The sequence below is a fragment of the Ranitomeya imitator genome, chromosome 1 (genome assembly GCF_032444005.1).
Source record: "Ranitomeya imitator isolate aRanImi1 chromosome 1, aRanImi1.pri, whole genome shotgun sequence".
Lineage (NCBI taxonomy): Eukaryota > Metazoa > Chordata > Amphibia > Anura > Dendrobatidae > Ranitomeya > Ranitomeya imitator.
Genome location: NC_091282.1, coordinates 698,423,954 through 698,446,485, shown reverse-complemented (window position 1 = coordinate 698,446,485; position 22,532 = coordinate 698,423,954). Strand labels below are relative to the sequence as shown.

General features: G+C 42.5%; 1 protein-coding gene across 5 annotated transcripts in view; it reads right to left on the bottom strand.

Annotated features, from left to right (window-relative positions):
* DPF3 (double PHD fingers 3) overlaps window positions 1–22,532 on the bottom strand; it is a 326,786-nt gene that overhangs the window by 34,746 nt on the left and 269,508 nt on the right. For 2 of the 5 annotated variants that reach the window (XM_069731279.1, XM_069731290.1), the window contains one exon: window positions 21,343–21,471. In XM_069731279.1, coding sequence (XP_069587380.1) covers window positions 21,343–21,471 — 129 coding nt within the window. Of the gene's footprint in view, window positions 1–13,380; window positions 14,374–21,342; window positions 21,472–22,532 lie in introns of those variants that run through there. The other 3 variants (XR_011314106.1, XM_069731312.1, XM_069731299.1) reach the window with 3 other exon arrangements.

Genomic DNA, 22,532 nt, shown 5'->3' with positions numbered 1-22,532 from the left:
TCTCTAGTTGCCATAGTAATAAAATCAATAAGACGACAAGTTTTATTATTGGCGTTGACTGGTCTGTCACCTAAAAGGAGCACTGTCGGTGTTAGGAGTAATTACTTTTTTAGGACAATGTTATTTAATTTTATTCCATCTTTCCAGAGAGATTTCACTATTGGGCATATCCACCAAGTGTGGAGTGTATCTCCTACATTAACACATCCCCTGTAATATTTGTCAGGAATTATGGGATAGATACTGTTCAGCCAACTAGGAACGTAATGGATTCTATGGAATAATCTAAGGGACGTTTCAGTGAGTGAATTTTGATTACTTCCTTTTAGAATGTTTTCATAACATTTGTACCATCTCTGAGGTGAAAGGGTGATTTGCAAATCCTCTTCCCATTGTTCCATGGTTTTTAATTTCAAACCGTGTCTGGGTTGAGTACACAATATAATTGTGATATAAGGCCATTTCCCAACGTGTCATATAAGCACTTTAATTCATAATTAGTTGGTTATGTATGTGGAGTGTTAAGGAATAAACTTTGTATAAAGTGAAATATTTGTTCTAATCTAAAGATTTTAGATGTTGGTACTTTTTGTTTCGTAATGAACGCTTGTTTCGACATTAATTCGAAGTGAGTAGTTAAGCATTGCAATCTAGTTATTTTTTTTTCCCACCAGGAGTGATTTCTGGAACAAGCCACTTAACTTTGATGTCATTTTTAGATTCCTTTTTGGGGGGTGAAATCGGGAAAATATAAATTAAAAAAAAAAAAAAAAGCATGTCTATTTTCTACATTTTATATTTTTTTACGACCTCAAAAGACCCTTAAAACATTTTACGTTGCATTCCCCTTTCTGTAGAAATTAATTTTCTAATGATCTTTTTACTCTTAGACCTGAGATGGGGACAAGGGGGCATCCTCTATGTCTTGAGGAAAGAAGGCTTAAGCATAATAATGCGGATTCTTCACTGTAAGAGCAGTGAGACTATGGAACTCTCTGCCGTATGATGTTGTAATGAGTGATTCACTACTAAATTTAAGAGGGGACTGGATGCTTTTCTTGAAAAGTATTATGTTACAGGTTATACATACTAGATTCCTTGATAGGGCTTTGATCCAGGGAACTAGTCTGATTGCTGCATGTGGAGTCAGGAAGGAATTTTTTTCCCCAATGTGGAGCTTAGTGATTGCCGCATGTTTTTTTTCTTCCTCTGGATCAACATGTTAGGCTATGAGTTGAACTAGATAGACTTAAAGTCTTCATTGAACCTTAAATACTATGTTTGTATATAGTGGACATACTTTTTAAATTGGGGAGGGGTAGAAACAGGAATTAAGAGTGTTTTTTTTCCTTTTATATAATTTGTTTTTGCTATTTATACTTATTTTTTTAATTATCTTATACATTATCCCTTATAAGGTCTGAGTGTAGGTGCACATGTTCAGGAATTGGCAGCGCTTTGGATGCAGCATATGTCCACTATGACCAAAGCACTGCTGGCTAGTGAACGAAGGTGAATCTGCATGTGTTCATTGAACCGTGCGGATTCACCGCGTCCAATACATTGTATGGGTGAAATTTATCTTACGGAGGCTAGTCTGTCATGCACATGACTTCATGTAAAACACTGGATGTTTGTGCCCCCCATTTAAGTCTCGGTTCGGGTATTGTTCTTGTATCAGAACTCAAACTTTTTTTTTAACACTGCGTTCAAACCCGAACATACAGGGATCCGCCCATCTACACATGGATAGAATGTGTTTTATACCTGGCAATCATGAAACCAATCAGATACGTTCATGTTTTGAAAGCTCGAGGCCTAAAATAGCTGTATCATTGTTGGACTTGAGGACACAGTACTTTGCTTAAAGGGGTTGTCAAGCACTGGTGGAATTTTTGGCTTTGCAGCTGCTGAATCTGAAGGGGGCAGTCAGAAGGCTGTATAAATCAGACCGAGATCGGAATGCAGTGCCCATACTGGTGGCAGCTCACTTGACCCAAGCTACTTGTATGTCTATACAAGGAAAACTGGTAATGGAAGATCCTGCTCCAGTTAGACAATAGGATGAAGTTATTTAATCTTCAATAAAATCTTTTGGTGAATAAAAAAAAAATATTAAAAGGACAGGAAAATATGTGCTCTGCACACATTAAACCACAATAGGTTTTTTCATGTACGTCTATAAAGCTGTTACGCTCAAATCAGGAGTGCAGCCGGCCAGTTCATGCACTGCGTTGCGATTTATACAGCAGACTGACTGCACCCTAACAATGTGGTATATATAGATATATACCATATACTTTTCGGATTTAATTCCTCTTGCTGGTTCCAGTGGTTGTTCCGTGACCGCAAGTATGCAATTTGCATACTTGCATTCACATGCCGTCTTCTCAAATGCTTCTTTCATCATTCCATCGCAAGCAAGAAGCAAATGTGAATGTAGTCGACGTCACCGCAATTAAGGAAATTGCATTCTTGTGATTGCTTGTAGAATTTGGATCTGTGTACGGATTCTAGAAGTCAACATGTGTGTATAGTACACAATGCGAACATTCAATTACAATGATAGCTGTAAATTCCACCAAAGATGGACTACCGCTTTCGTTTCTTAATCAGTACTTTCTGTGCGTTAAAACATTTTAGTTGTTATTAGATTCTCTGTCTGAGGAGTTGTATTTTTTAGGTCTCTACTAGTGATGAGTGAACGTGCTCAGATAAGATGTTATCGCCATGCTTGGGTGCTAACTGAGTGTCTTCGCCGTGCTCGAATAATATATTGGTGACCCGGCGACTGTGTCTTGCGACTGCATGTCTCGTAGCTCTTCGACAGCCGGAACACATGCAGGGATTGCCTAACAAACAGAACATGTACATGAAAACAGATGTCTGAAGTAGACCTAAAATGCCATAAAATGAGGCAATTGTTAAAGGGGTTATTCCTTTTCAGTAAAATAATGTCACCGGGTATAGGTTATTATAAAGAAACAAACAGGTTAACTGCTGCTCCCGGAGTCCGGCAGCTAATTGGTGAACTCTGTGGCTCTGCCGGTGTAGATACAAAGCCTACTTCACAGCCGTAGAGCTCACTGATTGGCTGATTCACTGCTGTGCTGACTTGAGGGCTGTAGCCAATGCCAGATATATAGAGAACAACGGCAGAGACTTGCCGGTAGTCCCAAGGAGCGAGTATAGTGCAGTTTGTTTCTTTATAATAATTTGCAGCCAGGGAAAATTCACTTACTGAAAGGGAACAACCCCTTTAAGTCCTGATTCACACACTGCAAACCCAAATAACTTTGTTCCAGGTTATTTTAAGCCTCTAGTTGCCATGACAACCTTTCATCTACCAATGTATTGTGGGGTAGCCAGTAGTGTAAGAAAAGGGTGCTATTTCTCTTTAACCACTTAGATGCAGTAATAGTTAACACTAGTGATGAGCGAAAGTGCTCGGCTAAGGTGTTATCCGAGCAAGCTCTGGTGCTAACAGAGTGTCTTCGGTGTGTTCAAAAAATATGTTGAAGACCCCGCACCTGCATGTCTCATGACTGTTCGAAAGTTGCAACACATGAAGGGATTGCCTAAGGTGATTCAAGTGAATGGTACTGTACACATCTCAGTGTGGTTCCATGGAGTGTGCGTCCATGGGCAAAAAACGCTGACATGTCTGTTTTTAACTGCAGTACAGACGACAAAATGTCCCGCACACATGCACACAGATGACACACAGGGATGTCATCAGTGTGACATGTACAGGCACCTGGGAAGCAGCAGCACAGTTAGCGCGGTTCCCCGGATGCTCTCATCATTGTCATCTGCTCTGATGCTCTGACAGTGATCACGGAGAGCAGGGGAGAATGTTGAGAGTTATATTCAACTGATAACAGAGAGGGCTTACCATTATTAGTGGCAGCAGGTGTAGGCTGATGGGAGTAAAAGTCCCATCAACCTCTGCCTCCTCTCACTGTTGTCAGTTGAATATAGCTCAACAATTTCCCCTGCTAGCGCTGATTGCAACGGAAGCAGGGGAAAATTATGCAAGCGGTCTTCAGCACTCGGTGCCGGGGAACAGTGCTAACTGTACTACTGCTTCCCAGGAGCCGCTACGTGTGATACTGATGCAACACATGGTTGTCACACGTGTGTCACAAGTATTACACACATGGACACTAACATTTCCGGTACTGTTTTTTCATGTACCAAAAATGTCAGGATTTGTGAGACTGGCCTAACAAACAGGAAATCTCAGCATGTGTCGCGGCTGTTACTGTTGGCTAACACTCTGTTAGCACACGAGCATGCTCAGATAACACCTTATCCAAGCACGTTCACTCATCTAGTTAACACCTTAGATTTCAAAGCTTATAACTGGAAACTTTGTTTATGCTCCCAAAATTGTACAAAGAAACAGCTGCAATCTACAGCTGAGAGATTGTGTTGATGACAAAATCAATTTTTCTTTGAATACACAAAATGCCACCAAACTAAAATCTAATTTTCCCATTGATACATCATATATAATTCATTTGTTGGCTAGTTGAATAAGCTAGAGCTAGAGATTAGTGAATTTGATTGGGTCAGGACATATTCGGCAAGCTATAAAGCTTACCGAATAAGCTGCTGAGGGAACCTGGCTTACTGGATCGCTCTGGCTGAATTCGGTGACGCAGCTGCATGTGTCGTGGCTGTGTGACAGTCACGACGCATGCATGGAGAACATGTTTGTTGGGCTCACCGTGCATGTGTCGTGACAAGCATGTGTCATTACAAGTTAGTAAATCAGCACTTTGTGTCTACATTTGATTTTAGGAAGTAGAAGGCTTCGTCTGTGCACCGCGTATACATGAATAACTTCTTGATTAATCCGGTGGTTTGATAAATATTGTAAACATCAAACACTGTATACATACTTCTGAACTCAATTCTAAAAATATTAGGTACTTGTGCATTTTTGGGTGTACGAAAAATATAAGAAAACAGTATTGGTAGAGTTGAAGCACAATGAGACCAACGCCTACCAATCATTGATATCATTCACTGGAAGGGCCAAAATATCTCTACTGGGTGAAACTAAGATGGGCTGATGAGCATCGCAGCTCCTTCACTGTAGAGATTGTGGCTGAGGTTGAGGTTGTGGCTCTTAGTGCCCAGACTCAGTGAGACACCATCTTGTGACAGGTTTCTGACCGTTGTAAAGTGTAGAAATGACATCACAAATATGTGTTTTTGTTTGTTTTTATTTTTACATTGGAAAGCCAGACACATTTTAGAGTGCAAGTACTGTTATTCAACAATGGAACTTGGAACACACACATTGACTTGAGCAAGTGGACTATGAGATCTATAGTGGAAATTTATGGTTATCATTTGCCTATGCTCCAGTAAATTAAATGTGATGCCCAATTAGGATGAGATAACGCTACATCACCCACCACAATCTTTTACTCTCATCAGAGGTAACAGTACAACCATCTACATGCTGTACAGAAGGGATTGTCCACTACTCAAGAACACATACTCACCTCTGGTTCCGGCGTCGTTCCAGAGGTGTTGGGACTGTCTCTCTTGGTGATCGTGTCACAGTGTAACATCTCATGACCCTTGAGGTCAATCAGTGGCTGCATCACTCTCTCAGTCTTTTGACAAATTTCTTACATCTGGAGTGAAGCAGCCACTGATTGGCCGCATGTGACACAACTGCTAGAAAAGACAATGCCGTCACCACTGGAAATAGCATGGGAGGTGAGTATACGTGTTATTTTAAAAGAGGGAAACATACAGATTGAGACGGGGTTGTTCCAAGTAGTAGACAACCCCTTTAATACCCCTTTTACCCCCTCCAAGCTCCTGGCCCTTACCTCATCCTTTGGACTTACTCAGTGTCCTCTGCAGCCACCCACGTAGACGGAAATATACTAGACCTCATCTTCACCCGCCTCTGTTCCTTATCTAATCTCACAACCTCTCCCTTCCCCCTATCTGATCACCATCTACTCATCCTTGTCCTCCTCACCTGCACTCCATGCCCAGCCACTACCACATCCTCGCAGAAACCTCGCACACCTTGAAATTCACAGACTCTCTTCTACCCCTGTTCTCCATATCTTCATTCCACGACACGGACAGTGCCACCACTTTCTATAACTCCACCCTCACATCAGCCATAGGCCCAGTCGCCCCTCTCTTGCATGGTAAAGTGAAACAAATCAATAGGCAACCCTGGCATAACAATCTCACCAAAAAGCTTCGACAAGCATCCAGGGTCGCGGAGCGGTGCTGGAAGAAAACACGCCAGCCAGACGACTTCACTGATTTCAAACAAGCTACACTTGCCTTCAAATTAGCCCTCACCTCTGCTAAATAGACCCACTTCACAAACCTTGTATTTTCATTATCCAACAACCCAAAACAACTGTTCAGCACATTTAACTCTCTCCTCCGCCCACCACTGCCACCTCCAACTCCCCTCATCTCTTCCGAGAACTTTGCTACCTACTTAAAAAACAAGATTGACCAAACAAGGCAAACCTTTACTGTTCCACCACCCCAACCACTCCATATACCAGACCTCTGCCCTTCCCCAATAACTTCCCTCTCGAACACCACTAAAGGAGAGCTTATTCACCTCCTTTCCAAAACACACCTCACCACCTGTGCACTTGACCCCATCCCTTCCCACCTGCTCCCAAACCTCACTAACATGCTCATTCCAGCCCTAACCCACCTCTTCAACCTATCACTGCCTTCTGGTATCTTCCCCTCTGCTGTCAAACATGCCACTATCGCACCCATCCTCAAAAAAACTAACCTTGACCCAACTGCTATGCCCAGCAATCACACCATATCACTGCTCCCGTTTGCTTAAAAACTTCTTGAGCAGCATCTCCATGCTCAACTTTCCTTCCGCCTCTCATCTAACTCTCTTCGTGACAACATCCAAATTGGCTTTCGCCCCCACCACTCCACCGAAACTGCCCTGACCAAAATTACTAATGACTTACTCACAGCCAAAGCTAACAGACAGTTCTCCATCCTCCTCCTTCTCGACCTGTACTCTGCTTTTGACACAGTCGACCACTCCCTGCTGCTACAGATTTTTTCTTCCCTTGGCATCAAAGGCCTTGCCCTGTCCTGGATTGCCTCATACCTTTCCGATCGCACATTTAGTGTTTCTCACTTCCACACTACCTCCTCATTCTGCCCTCTCTCTGTTGGAGTCCCTCAAGGCTCTGTCCTAGGGCCCCTACTTTTTTCTATCTATACCCTTGGCCTAGGACAACTCAAAGTCCCATGGCTTCCAGTACCACCTGTTTGCGGACGACATTCAGATCTACCTCTCTGGCCCAGATGTCACCTCTCTGCTGTCCAGAATCCCAGAGTGTCTATCAGCAATTTCCTCCTTCATCTCTCGCTTCCTAAAGCTCAATGTAGACAAAACCAAACTCTTCATCTTTCCCCCATCTTGCGTATCCCCCCTACCTGATCTATCTATTATGGTAAATGGCATCACGCTCTTTCCCGCACCTGAAATCCGCTGCCTCTGGGTAACTCTCAACTCTGCCCTGCCCTTCAAACTGCACGTCCAAACTCTTGCCACCTTCTGTCGCCTTCAACTCAAAAATATTACCAGAATCCGTCCCTTCCTCAGCCCACAATCTACTAAAAATCTTGTGCATGCCCTCATCATCTCCCACCTCGATTACTGCAACACCCTCCTCTGTGGCCTCCCTGCTAACTCTCTTGCACCACTCCAGTCTGAACTATACTCTGCTGCCCACCTAATCCACCTAGTCCTTGCTACTCCCATGCTTCTCCCCTCTGCAAATCCCTCCACTGGCTCCCAATTCCCCAACGAATCCAGTTCAAACTACACATAATCTTTGATCCTCCCAAGACCTCCTACTCTCCCCCACACTTATTCATTCCTCACACAACCGCCTCCAAGATTTCTCCCAAATATCCTCAATCCTCTGGAATTCCACGCCTCAACAAGTCCGATTATCCACCACCCTTGGATCCTTCAGACGGAACCTGAAAACCCATCTCTCCAGGAAAGTCTACAGCCTGCAATAACCATTCTGCCTCCTTATCACCACCCGAGCTGCCGCCTCATCACCACCCGAGCTGCCACCTCACTACCACTCGAACTGCCGCCTCATCACCACCCGAGCTGCCGCGTCACCACCACGAGAGCTGCCGCACCCCCGACCTTCTGTCTCTTCCCCATTATCCCATCGAATGTAAGCCTGCAAGGACAGGGTCCTCTCCCCTCTGTACAAGTCTGTCATTGTAAATTTGTTTAATGTAAACGATATCTATAACTCTGTACGTAACCTCTTTCTCATGTACAGCACCATGGAATTAATGGTGCTATATAAATAAATAATAATAATATGGATAACCCCTTTAATATAACAAAACACCTTCATAAAATAAGGAAACTCTTCTATTTTGGTATTTAGGAGTTTTCAGTTTCCATATTTGCTATGGTGCTAAAGTGGCAGAGACAAAATATACAGTGGGTACGGAAAGTATTCAGACCTGTCATGATCCAGGCCGGGTTTTGGTTTGGTCTTTCCTTTCCCGCTCTGGTCATGTCAGGAGTTAACTTTCCCTGCCTCGTTCCCGTGTCCGGTCTGCTATATCTTAGTGCTGCTACCTGTATGCAGTGCCAGTTATATTGCTTGCCTTCGGAGTGCTAGCTGATTCTGGTGAGTTACTGATCTGTCCTGCTGAGCTTTTCTGACCCGACCGGTGTCTGTTTACCTTTCACCAACCCGTTCCTGCCCCTCTTCCCTTGTGTATTGACTTTAGCTTGGCTTTGACCTGATTCTGTCTCTCCCCTCTGGTATATCCAGGCTCGGAATGGCCCACCGGAGAACTGGAGGATTCTCCAGTAGGCCCAGGCACTGACACCTGCTGGCATACTGGCCAGCAGCTGCCTATGGCCCCACTGCTCCAGGGGCCCCCAGCCAGTGGCTATGGGGCCCCTAAGTCAAGGGGGTCCGCCCTGTGCCAGCGTAGCGGCAGCTGGAGACAGTCTCCGCTGCTAAAGCAAAATGAATATTCACGCTTTTCCATGCCTCTATTGGCATGGAGAGGCGTGAATACCATTTCTCTTTAATAGTGGGCAGTGTTAGCCGCAGGCTGCAGCTTACACTGCCCACATGTAAAGCCGCACCACACACATGCAGAAAGCACCGCACACACACACACATATACACACATGCAGGCACACAGACTCACACAGAGCAGCTCACCTCCCGGTATCCTGCTTCCTGTCTGAGAAAGCTCAGCTGGATGACGTCATCATCCAGTGTGCTGTCAGACAGAAAGCTTCCAGCGAGGAAGAGGCTGCTGGGATGAGCTGCTGCTGCGGGGAGGTGAGCTGTGTTGTGTGCCTGCGTGTGTGTGTATGTGAGAGTGTGTCTCTGCCTGCATGTGTGTGTGCGCCTGCGTGTGTGAGAGTGTGTGTGTGCCTGCGTGTGTGTGATGAGCTGCGGTGAGGTGTGTGTGTGTGGTGGTGAAGGACAATGATATTGGTGGGGGGAGACGATGGAGGTGATGGGCAATGATGGTGGTGGGGGAGGAAACGATGGAGGTGATGGACAATGATGGAGGTGATAGGCAATGATGGTGGGGAGGCAATGATGGAGGTGATGGGCAATGATGGTGGTGGGGAGGCAATAATGGAGGTGATAGGCAATGGAAGTGATAGGCAATGATGGTGGGGAGGCAATGATGGAGGTGATGGGCAATGATGGTGGCGTGGGAGGCAATAATGGAGGTGATAGGCAATGATGGTGGGGATGCAATGATGGAGTTGATGGGCAATGATGGTGGTGGGGGTGCAATGATGGAGGTGATAAGCAATGGAGGTGATAGGCAATGATGGTGGGGAGGCAATGATGGAGGTGATGGGCAATGATGGTGGTGGGGGAGGCAATGATGGTGGTGATGAAATGGGCAATGATAGTGGTGGAGGGAGGCAATGATGGAGGTGATGGGCAATGATGGTGGTGGGGGAGGTGATGATGGAGGTGATGAAATGGACAATGATGATGGAGGAGGCAATGATGCAGGTGGTGGAATGGGCAATGATGGAGGTGGTAGGGGAGAATGATAGGGGGTGGAGGGGGAGAAGGCAATGATGGAGGTGGTGATGAGGACAATGATGGGGGTGGAGAGGGGCTGCATTATACTTTATGAGGGGGATACATTATATTCTGGGGGGGTTGCATTATTCTCAGGGGACTACACTACATTATATTATGGGGGCTACATGATACTATATGAGGGGGCTACAGTATATTCTATGGGGGGCTGCATTATAGTCTGTGGTGGGGCTGCATTCTTTCAGGGGACTACATTATATTCTGTGGTGGCTGCATTATATATACTATATGAGGGGGGTTGCATTATACCCTATGAGGGTGCTACATTATATTCTATGGTGGGGACTGCGTTATACCTGAGGGGGTTGCATTATATTTTGTGGGGTGCTGCATTATATTCTATGAGAAAGGAGTGCATTATATTTTATGAGGAGACTACATTATATTCTGTGAGGGAGCTACCCCAACCCTTGCTACATATTTAAGACGTGAACTACCTTATATTATACCCTGATATTAGCGCTTTTTACCGCGCAATTGGTGGTCTTGTATCTATTTCTATGTACCTACATAATGAACCCCAAGAATGATATTCTCTGGTGGGCCCAAGGTGCTCCAGTCCGACGCTGGGTATATCTGTTACTGACCACTACTGATCTTTTTCTCTCATCTGACTTTGCTCTGTGGTTTTCCCTTTATACTGCGTTATCTCCTGGTATTGACTCGGCACTCCACTGCCACCTAGTGGTAGCTTCGCTGTATTACTGTGGGTCAGCTTCATAGCAGGAATTTCAGCTCACTCTCCACTCTGTTGCGATCTAGTGGAGTCTGTGTTACTCTGCATTAACCCTCAATACTACAGCGTGACAAGACCCCTTTAAATTTTTCACTCTCTGTCTCATTGCAGCCATTTGGTAAATTCAAAAAAGTTCATTTTTTTCACATTATTGTACACTCTGCGCCCCATCTTGACTGAAAAAAACAGAAATGTAGAAATGTTTGCAAATTTATTAAAGAAAAACTAAAATATCACATGGTCATAAGTATTCAGACCCTTTGCTCAGAAACACATTTAAATCACATGCTGTTTATTTCCTTGTGATCCTCCTTGAGATTTTTCTACTCCTTTATTGGAGTCGAGCTGTAATTAATTAAACTGATAGTACTGATAGTACTTGATTTGGAAAGGCACACACATTTCTAAATAAGACCTCACAGCTTACAGCATGTCAGACCAAATGAGAATCATGAGGCCAAAGGATCTGGCCAAGGAGCTCAGAGATAGAATTGTGGCAAGGCACAGATCTGGCCAAGGTTACAACAGAATTTCTGCAGTACTCAAGGTTCCTAAGAGCACAGTGGCCTCCATAATCCTTAAATGGAAGAAGTTTGGGACCACCAGAAGTCTTCCTAGACCTGGCCTTCCAGCCAAACTGAGCAATCGTGGGAGAAGAGCCTTGGTGAGAGAGGTAAAGAAGAACCCCAAGATCACTGTGGCTGAGCTCCAGAGATGCAGTAGGGAGGTGGGAGAAAGTTCCACAAAGTCAACTATCACTGCAGCCCTCCAACTGTCGGGCCTTTATGGCAGAGTGGACTGACGGAAGCCTCTTCTCAGTGCAAGACAAATGAAAGCCCGCACAGAGTTTGCTAAAAAACACATGAAGGACTCCCAGACTGAGAAATAAGGTTGTCAGGTCTGATGAGACGAAGTTAGACCTTTTTGGTGATAATTCTAAGTGGTATGTGTGGAGAAAGCCAGGCACTGCTCATCACCTGCCTAATACAATCCCAACAGTGAAACATGGTGGTGGCAGCATCATACTATAGGGGTGTTTTTTAGCTGCAGGGACAGGACGACTGGTTGTCATTGAAGGAAACATGAAAGCGGCCAAGTACAGAGATATCTCTACCTGATGGAACTAGAGAGGATCTACAAGAAAGAATGGCAGAGGATCCCCAAATCCAGGTGTGAAAACTTGTTGCATCATTCCCAAGAAGGCTAATGGCTGTACTAGCACAAAAGGGTGCTTCTACTCAATACTGAGCAAAGGGTCTGAATACTTATGACCATGTGATAGTTCAGTTTTTCTTTTTTAATAAATTTGCAAAATTACTATATTTCTGTTTTTCCAGTCAAGATGGGGTGCAGTGTGTACATTAATGAGAAAAAAATGAACTTTTTTGAATTTACCAAATGGCTGCAATGAAACAAAGTGAAAAATTTAAAGGTGTCTGAATACTTTCCGTACCCACTGTAAGTAGAATAGGTAATAAGACTGAATGTACAGGCATTTATTTGGAATTACTGGAAACCTTCTAATCCCATATTCCAGTCTTATTTATAGCATCCAATAATAAGCGACTTGCTTTCTTATGTCATTACAAATAATACAAAAACAGCATCAGCCCTTCGTTTATATTTGGGACCAATTCAAATTTGTATTACAAGGGTTCATCACTTTCAGAAAAGTGGACCCCCAAATGCTCTAAACTAACAAACAGAGCAGCTACTTGTTCTATCCAGGTCCAGCACCAGCTCGGGTGTCTGTGTTTTGGCTACAGCAGTGAAATCACGTCGACACCAGAACCCCGACACTGCTCAGCGACTCGTAATTCGCTACATGGGTGATGTGTGAAGCCATGGCTGCAGCCAAAACATTGAGCGTTGAATTAAAGAAGGTAACACTGAACTCTGAAACAGGCCACATTCACATACTGAGTTAACATGTAGATCTATCACCATCTAGCGCAGTGTTCCTCAACTCCAGTCCTCAAGACCCTCCAACAGGTCATGTTTTCAGGATTTCCTTAGTATTGCATAGGTGATGGAAGTAATGCTAGGTGATGAAATTATCACCTGTGCAATACTAAGGATATCCTGAAAACTTGACCTGTCGGTGGCTCTTGGGGAGTGGAGTTGAGAATCACTGATCTAGTGTGTATAGGGTCCACACAAGTTCTATATCTGTCTCACAATTCATGGTCTGCCTTTACTTACTATCATTTCCATATAAATATATGATAATGGATAGGCATGCACAATGAGCCCTGGTGCTACTTTGTAGATGCTTGAACAACTTCCAGTTAGCTCTGTAGCCTCCAATTGTGTGCCATGTGACAAGTTTTGATTATTACTCAATTCAGTTTCTTACATATACATTCAAAGTCTTGTTTTCCATTCTGCTAAATAACATTTGTGAACTATCAGAAATAACCGGATTTCAGCGGGTTTTAGAGCAACATTGAGTAAAATGTGCAGGTAGCATACCTTTGCAATCCTGCTGCAATGCAGTCTGAATTCAGCTCAGCAGGTGCGATGATAGTTTGGTCTCATTTCCATTGCCCTGTGGACCATTAATGGGTGTTGCTTTGGTATCTTCTAGTAGGTGGTATTGAATAAGGAGACAAAAAGGTGCCTTTTAGACATCAGGGAGTCTTTTGAGCCACAGAAAAATAAATAGCACATATAAATCATTGCAAGGGGGAAAGCAAGCCTGAGGTATGTATCCCATTTGCTTGTTCTATAACTACAGACCTTCTGACCTTATGCAGAGGTTCTAGTGGAGGAAAATCAGGATGGACCTCCTTGATCAGCAGTGTTTGCATTAACTTAGGTTGATTCCTCACTGTGTGTGCAAAATTTGATAAAATCATCATTTTACAAAAGTCTTCTGTCACTGAGGTAATCAGGGTCGCAGACAGAAAGTAAGTAGAATTCCAGTGTTTTCCTGACATCTGTTTTTATTGTGAATTGTGGCTACCGATATTAAAGGCATTCATTTATCAATCCAAAGTGCCCTTAAAAACCAGCTCTGGGATGCTGGCTAATACTGGAGAGATGAGCTCCGCTCATACCAAAAGAAAAAAATATATATATATATTTATCCACAGTTTTCATTTTTAAATAACTTGCAAAATATTCTTAGTATTTTTCAAAAGTCCAGTTTGGATACAGTTGTGCTTTGTAAATGGAGAGGAAATTAAAAAAATATTAAAACGAGGGGAAAATGGAAAACAAAACCACAAAAATGAAGGTAGGGATCAGAAGTGTCAGGTAGAAGATGGCATGATCCAGATCGTTTGCTTCAGCAGTCTCCCCAGTCCTCTGCAGTAGGGGAGTTAGTGGCTTGGACTGAGGAAGGCCCCTCCCAGTCATCCTCATCAAAGCCATGAAACGTGGAAGTGTCGCTTTCTGACGTGGATCCGAACAAGTCCTCAGCGTTGTGCAGCTCCTCTTTTCTGCTTTCTCTTCCCAAATGAGCTGACATGTATGATGAATATATCAGCACAAGGGTTAAGTAACATACAGTTATCTATGCATTCTAAATAGCACAGCCACACCACCGAGACATAAAAGAAAGCAAAATAAAATATACAAGCATTCATAACCTTTAAAGCAAATTAACTGTCCCAGTACACAAACATTGGCAGCAAAAGGGTTATTAATTTCATTTTTTTTACCCAAGTACATTTATTTTTTAAAAACATCGAGCAAATTGATTCGATCAACAACTTTGTCTGCATACTGCTTACAGACCCCGCAATGAAAAAATGTGTTTGTTTCCTAATCCATGCATAAACATAGCTAATCCTATGGGTTAGCCAAGAAGGAACCTAACTAAAAAGAAACAGCAGAATATCCACTCTATTTGTGAGCATTAAACAAATGAAAACTGCTATTAAAATCCTTCTGTAATACAGCATGGCTTCTTACATAACTGGAGTTCACAAGAAAACAGCCAACCCAAGGCATACAAATAAGCAGTAATAACCTGGTTTAGGTTAAATTAATTACATTTTTAAAGTTGCATTCACATTTTCGCTATGAAAAGTAAATGGATTTCTTTAAGGCTACGTTCAGATTAGCGTTTCCCGACGCTGCGTCGGGAAACGCAGCGACGACGCACGCGTCATGCGCCCCTATGTTTAACATGGGGGACGCATGCGTTTTTCTTGTTGCGTTTTCCGACACGTGCGTCGTTTTTGACGCTAGCGTCGGACGCAAGAAAATGCAACAAGTTGCATTTTTCTTGCGTCCGATTTTCGTCAAAAAACGACGCACGCGTCGCAAAACGCAGCGTTTTTTCGTGCGTCGTGCGTTGCGTCGCCGACGCAGCGGCGCGCAACGCTAATCTGAACGTAGCCTAACAGACACCTGTGAGTTTTCTATTTATGTATTGTTGCAGTTTTTTTATTAGAAATTATTTGGTAGCAAATTATTCTAAAATTAATGCAGCTGCTGATATTAATTTACATTTCCTTGAAAATTAATTTGTTGCACTTCTAATAAAAAGACATTTAAAGACAATAATGATCAAGCTGATCGCTATCTGGGTAAATAAAAAAAAGAGGTATACTTTCAAGTAACTTTTCAGTATACTGCATTTTCAGTAGGTTTCCACTCGGTATGCTTTATTTTAAATCAAAAGTTGACTATGAGAGGAGAGGCGCTGCTATTAGGTCTCCCATACAGAGAACAGCACACCAAGAGGGATTCTTGACCCTTTTCCTTATACTGACAGAGGCAACAGCAGCATGAAGGAAATTATACAGCAGTACTGTGCTGTGTAGATGTGAATCCAGCTGTGGGTTCAGTAAAAGATTAAATTAGAAGCTCAGCACATCATTCCATGTCTCACTTTGCTTCTTTTCACATTCAAAATTTTCCTTTCCAGTCTCAATGGAATATAATAGGAGATGTAATTTAATATCTCACTGGGCTGGCAGTCCATCATGAGTAAGATGGAGATGAGATATTTTTTAAGAATAGATGATGAGAGGAAGAAATGGCTCATAGGTTGAAAAAGCTGCATAATTGTTTTTTACAATATCTTACAACATTTCTTATTTTGATAGAGGTGGGGATTATGAGCTCACCACGCAATATCATCTGATGTTGAGGGTTGAAATCTGTGTGTCGGGTGCCGGTCATGCTGGTGAAGTTCAGCCAAAGATTCAAGAATAAGAAAAAATGAGCGGCACATCCATCCAACGATAAGTAAAAATTATTTCATACTTAGTGACTAAAGGCGCTTAGACCCCAGAAAAGCATCAGGTTTTATATATTTTTTGGACTCTGTGTTTTTAACAAACGTTTAATGAAAGTATGAAATAATTGTTACTTATCATTAGATGGATGTGCCGCTCATTTCCTCTTTCCTCGTACAGTTCCCATTTAAAAATTGCTACTGTCTAGTCTGAGATATTGTCATTAGTTTTATTATACTGTAACGGTCCAGTATTCAGCGAGTTAGAAAAGCTCATCACCTGGTAAGCAAGCAAAACTTTTGTCAGTTGATCGGATTGTTTTTACTGACATAAAAATAATCATTGGCAGCACATTGCACAATGCAATCTAGATGTGCAGCTGACAACATGATGCTGTATGTGAACAGAACCAAACACATTAATGATGATCAGTCTTCCGCATACAGTTTTTGTCACACCATGTAAATGGGTCAGTAAATGAGTTACAAACGACTTGTACATAGCGGATTGGTTATAGTTAATGGGACAAGATCAGCCAGTGAGTCTGTCAGGCAAATCATGCTGCCCAAACTGGGGGCAGAATGCATCAGGTACAGGTGCTTCTAACAAAATTAGAATATCATCAAAAAGTTAATTTATTTCAGTTCTTCAATACAAAAAGTGAAACTCGTATTATATAGTGTCATTACAGACAGACTGATCTATTTCAAGTGTTTATTTCTGTTAATGTTGATGATTATGGCTTACAGCCAATGAAAACCCCAAAGTAATAATCTCAGTAAATTAGAATACCGTATTTTTCGGACTATAAGACGCACCGGACTATAAGGCGCACCCAGGTTTTAGAGGTGGAAAATAGGGAAAAAAAATATTTGAAGCTAAAAAATGTGGTAAAATATTTAATACCATAAATGACATACTATTATATGTGGTGTTATTATATATAATAGTATGTTATTATGTTGGAAGCTGCGGGACCAGTGTGGTGTCTGTGAAGTGCTCTATGAAGATGCTGGAGGGTGAGTATAAGAATGGGGCACAGGGCTTATATTGAAAGCACCACTCCAGCACTGCAAAATAACACTGGAGTGCTGCTTTAAAATCCCATGGGAGAACTATAACTCCCAGTATGTCCTGCAGATCCTATGACATGCTGGGAGTTATAGTTCACCAAAGGAGTGGCAGAGTGCTTTATTGTGTTTTGTAAAGACTAACCTCTTAATTGTGGCAGCCAGCCACACTGTGGTTAGGTTAAAGCTGGAGCGTCCCATTACTGTACACAGAGCAGCTTCAGATTCTAGTGGAGACTGGAGAGCCTGAAGGACCTGTGATGATGTCAAGAAGAGGGAGGGCTCTGAGCTGCCATGTGATGCTCCAGCCCGCCCACTCCTGACATCATCACAGGTCCTCCTGCACAGAACTCAGCGTCCAGCCCAGGCATGGCAGGCAGGTATGCAGCCATCTCCTCTCTCCCTTGGCCCCTGCTGCTGCCTCCTCTTCCCCAGACACACAGACCTGCCCAGCTGCTGCAGGAATCAGCGCTGGAGAAGCCATGTGTGTCCCTGCTTAAGCATTTGCTGCTCCAGGCTCACCTCTCATGATAGGTGGGCGGGGAGCCGCTAATGAATATTCACTGCACTTAATTATCGGGAGCACATGGTTTCTCCAGGGCTGATTCTGGGCATCCTGAAGTGGGATAACAGTGCGATCCCACTCACTGCTGCCCCCTTCCCCACATGCTACATCCGTACCATAAGACGCACCCACGCTTTCCTCCCAAATTTGGAGGAAAAAAAGTGCGTCTTATGGTCGGAAAAATACGGTACTCTATAACACCAGCTTGAAAAATGATTTTAAAATCCAAAATGTTGACCTACTGAAATGTATGTTCAGTAAACACTCAATACTTGGCCGGGGCTCCTTTTGTAACAGTGTGGCGTGGCATGGATGTGATCTGCTGAGGTGTTTTGGAAGCCCAGGTTGCTTTGATAGCAGCCTTCAGCTCGTCTACATTGTTGGGTCTGGTGTCTTTCATCTTCCTCTTGACAATACGCCATAGAATCTCTATTGGGTTAAAGTCAGGCGAGTTTGCTGGCCAATCAAGGACAGTGATACTGTTGCTTTTAAATCAGGTATTGGTACTTTTGGCAGTGTGGACAGGTGCCATGTCATGCTGGAGAATGAAATTTTCATCTCCAAAAAGCTTGTCAGCAGAGAGAAGCATGAAGTGCTCTTAAATTTCTTGGTAGACGGCTGCGCTGACTTTGGTCTTGATAAAACACAGTGGACCTACACCAGCAGATGACATGGCTCTCCAAACCATCACTGATTGTGGAAACTTCACACTAGACCTCACAAAGCTTGGATTGTGGCCTCTCCACTCTTCCTCCAGACTCTGGGACCTTGATTTCCAAATGAAATGCAAAATGTACTTTAATCTGAAAACACCACCTTGGACCACTGAGCAACAGTCCAGTTGTTTTTCTCCTTGGCCCAGGGAAGACACTTCTCGCATTGTCTATTGGTCATAAGTGGCTTGACACAAGGAATGCGACACTTGTAGTCCATGTCCTGGTTACGTCTGTGTGTGATAGTTTTTAAAGCAATGACCACGTCTTGTGAATCTCCCCCAAATTTTTGAATGGCCTTTTCTTAACAATCCTTTCAAGGCTGCAGTTATCCCGGTTGCTTGTGCACCTTTTTCTACCACACTTTGTGTGTCAATGATTGCCTTCTGGACATCTGTCAAGTCAGCAGTCTTCCCCATGATTGTGGAGCCTACTGAAACAGACTAAGGAACATTTTTAAACACTTAGGAAGCCTTTGCAGGTGTTTTTTTTTGCTAATTATTCTAATTTATTGAGATAATGACTTTGGGGTTTTCATTGGCTGTAAGCCATAATCATCACCATTAACATAAATAAACACTTGAAGTAGATCACTCTGTTTGTAATGATTCTATGTAATATATGAATTTCACTCTTTGTATTGAAGAACTTTAATAAATTAACTTCTTGATGGTATTCTAATTTTGTGAGAAGCACCCGTATGTCACCCACTAAAATCTCTATCATTTCAGAGAACATACACATTGAAGACTTGCTGGAGACCAGACAATTCTGGCATAGCCCCTGAATGGAACTTGCCAGCGCCACTGCAGGCGATTAACAGGTCTCTCCCTTGCTTGTACATAGGAAAAGACCTGTCATTCAGCTGCAGGAGTGCTGGGAAAAGCCAAACTAGTCTGGTTTCCAGCTGTGGTCCCCGACCAGATCTTCAAAGTATGTTTCAGAGAATAATAGACCTTGCTAAAATTGTGCAACCAGGTTGCGATTCATGCTGCTCACAGTTTGGGCAGCATGAATTGCCTGACAGGTTTACTTAATGGCCATTTTAGAATGGCTAGATTTTATGCCTGAAATAAAAGCAGATCAGCGTTTATTAATGGAGCAGTGTTTTCACTATATGTGACTGAACAATCGTTAGTTCATACAGATCGTACATCTGCATACAGTTTATTATTGGCGGCACAGCCCTGTTGACACTGGGTGATGTGCTGACAACAAAGATTTTAATATACGCATAAAATATGCAATTAAATGTCAAACTAGAATTTTCTTGTTTGCGGTTTTGAGTGAACATGACAGTCTACGGTGCGATTGTTATATATCATACTTCATCTTTACGATATTGGCAACTGTAAGGGCAATATTCTATTATAAGCTTGTTCTTTCAGGGGTCTTGGGAGCTGGACTAGTAGTCTATGTATAACCGGTGGTGTCTGTGATGGAACAAGCACTTTAACTTGTAATTAAAGGTTTGTTTTGTTTGTTCGATCAGTGAAATCCGGGAAACACTTGTTAGATGGAATACAACTTTAAAAGATGGAAGTTATCACTTTATGTAAAATTATCAGTTTTCTTTTTTTGTAATTTTACACAATTATTCATCAGCATGTAAGATGGCATATAAAAACCAAGCTACATTGTTAGCGGTTATGTTTATATATTCATGATTATACTATACACTTACCTTACTGTAGTTGGTCATGTAAGAAGAAAACCATTTTTAGGTCACTATGACCTTTTGTGGACTAACACACAAGTTTTCTGTGCACTTATTCTAAGGACAAATACAATCTAGCAAGAGTTCTCGTATTTGTCACTAGTTATATTGTTCTATTATTTATTATTACACCAATAGTAAGCTATTTTCTGTGTTTGTATTTCGGTAATCACCAAGAAATACTTACAGCTAGTAACAATAAAAATTGATCAAACCAAACATAGCCACTTCGGATAGTTTACTAGACGTTCTGTGCAGTATCTCTGATGGCAATTTTTGCTTTTAGAGTAAAACCGCAAAGTGAGGCTGGCCACACACAGCCAAAACTCCCTTATCTGCAATGGCAGCATGATTTGTGCTATTATTTGTCACTACGTTGCATGCAGTTTCAGCCAATTGTGGCCAGCCAAATTGTGTGGTCTAGTCTTAATAGCAGAGCCATTTGTGCTGCAGAGATAATTATTCCAACTTGCTACATTACTTATATTTTTAGACTTCTGTTTAAGTTTCACTCTCTGCAAGTGAATAAAGCCAATAAATAGCACAGAGCAGTCATTTATTAGTTGTAAATCAGAAATGGGAGATTTTGAAATGGATCAATTAAGGTAGGCTTTAAGGTAAGGGCTATATGGCTTCACATGGCACTTGATATGAATATTGCAACATTACATGCAATTAATATCAAAGTCAAACTCTGTTAGGTCTTTGATTCCAAGCAGCAAGTGGCTTTGCCTCCATAGAGTTCAATGTAAGTTATGTGCAACTTGTGACTATGTGATATGGGCATTTTTTTTACATTCAAATTGAGGAGGATAGCCGTACAACAGCAGGTTGCACATATGTTTTTGGTTCTATGCCTAGCATGAAAAATGCTTCTGTGCAACCAGAGTCAACGTGTAGCGCCATCCTAATAGTCTGTAATTTTGGATTACTTTCATTTATTTCAATTCTTAGCTTTGGAGTTACAAACTTGCCATGCTAATTTCAAATGCAAACAAACCTCAACATTGAGACTTGCAAAAAACGGAATTTATCACGTCCCCCCGCCTCCTCTTTTTGATCATGCCATGCACTTATTAATGACCCTTGGTTCATGCTGTTACTTCCAAGTTTATACACAATTTCTTAATTAAGGATCATCGTGAATACATTCAGAGCAGAAAGAGGAATGACCTACCAGAGCGTCCGCAGTCAGCACAGGACACAAGTTCTTCTGGTTGTCCAGTTTTTTTGTTAATAGTTGAGTCTCCAAGGCAAAAATCACAGTAGTTATTGGAAAGTATAGCACCATCTGTTCCTTTGCGAGCTAGAAGAACAGTAACATTGTTGTGGTAAATTACAGGAAACTTTTCATTCATTTGCAACCTCCAAAGTATGTAGCCTCCACACTACGGACCATGCTGATGACAAATTATTAATGATGTAATACCGCAGATGTGAATAATTTCTCAGACACCTCTTCAGCATGACTTGGTTGTCTCCTGCTGCCAAGCTGTTAAAGGGGTTGTCCAGGACGATTTTATTTTTTCACTATGGGTCTAAAAACTAAGAGACAGGTAGTCGCTAACAGGCAACTACCTCTCTGTTCTATCCGGCACTGGGTCAGAGTGGTCACTGTCTGACCAATCCTGCCAGAGATTCATCTGGTTCACATGAACAGAATGGCTCTTTTTCTTCCAGGCTGCTCTTTTGAAGGGGAGTGACTGTCGACTTTGTGCTGATTGACAGCCACCTCCCCCGGTTAAGCAGCAGGAAGCTGGCTGTCAATCAGCAGGTCTGCAGTCACATCTCTTCAACAGAGCAGAAGAGAAGCCACTGCTCTGAAGCGATGTCAGCGGAAAATGCATAATTGCCAGTAGGAGCGATCTGTGACTGCTCTGTGCCGGTAGAGATTGGTGCTGATCAGAACACATAGGCAGGTATACTGTGGCATGTAACAGTTTGGGCACCCCTCGTCAAAATTGCGGTTATTGTGAATAGTTAAGCAAGCTGAAGATTAAATGATCTCTAAAAGGCTTAAAGTTAAAGATGACACATTTCCTTTGTATTTTAATAAAAAAAGAATATGCACTGCTCAAAAAATAAAGTGAACACTTAAACAACAGAATATAACTCCAAGTAAATCAAACTTCTGTGAAATCAAACTGTCCACTTGGAAAGCAACACTGATTGACAATCGGTTTCACATGCTGTTGTGCAAATGGAATGAACAACAGATGGAAATTATTGGCAATTATCAAGACACACTCAATAAAGGAGTGGTTCTGCAGGTGGGGATCACAGACCACATCTCAGTACCAATGCTTTCTGGCTGATGTTTTGGTCACTTTTGAATGTTGGTTGTGCTTTCACACTCGTGGTAGCATG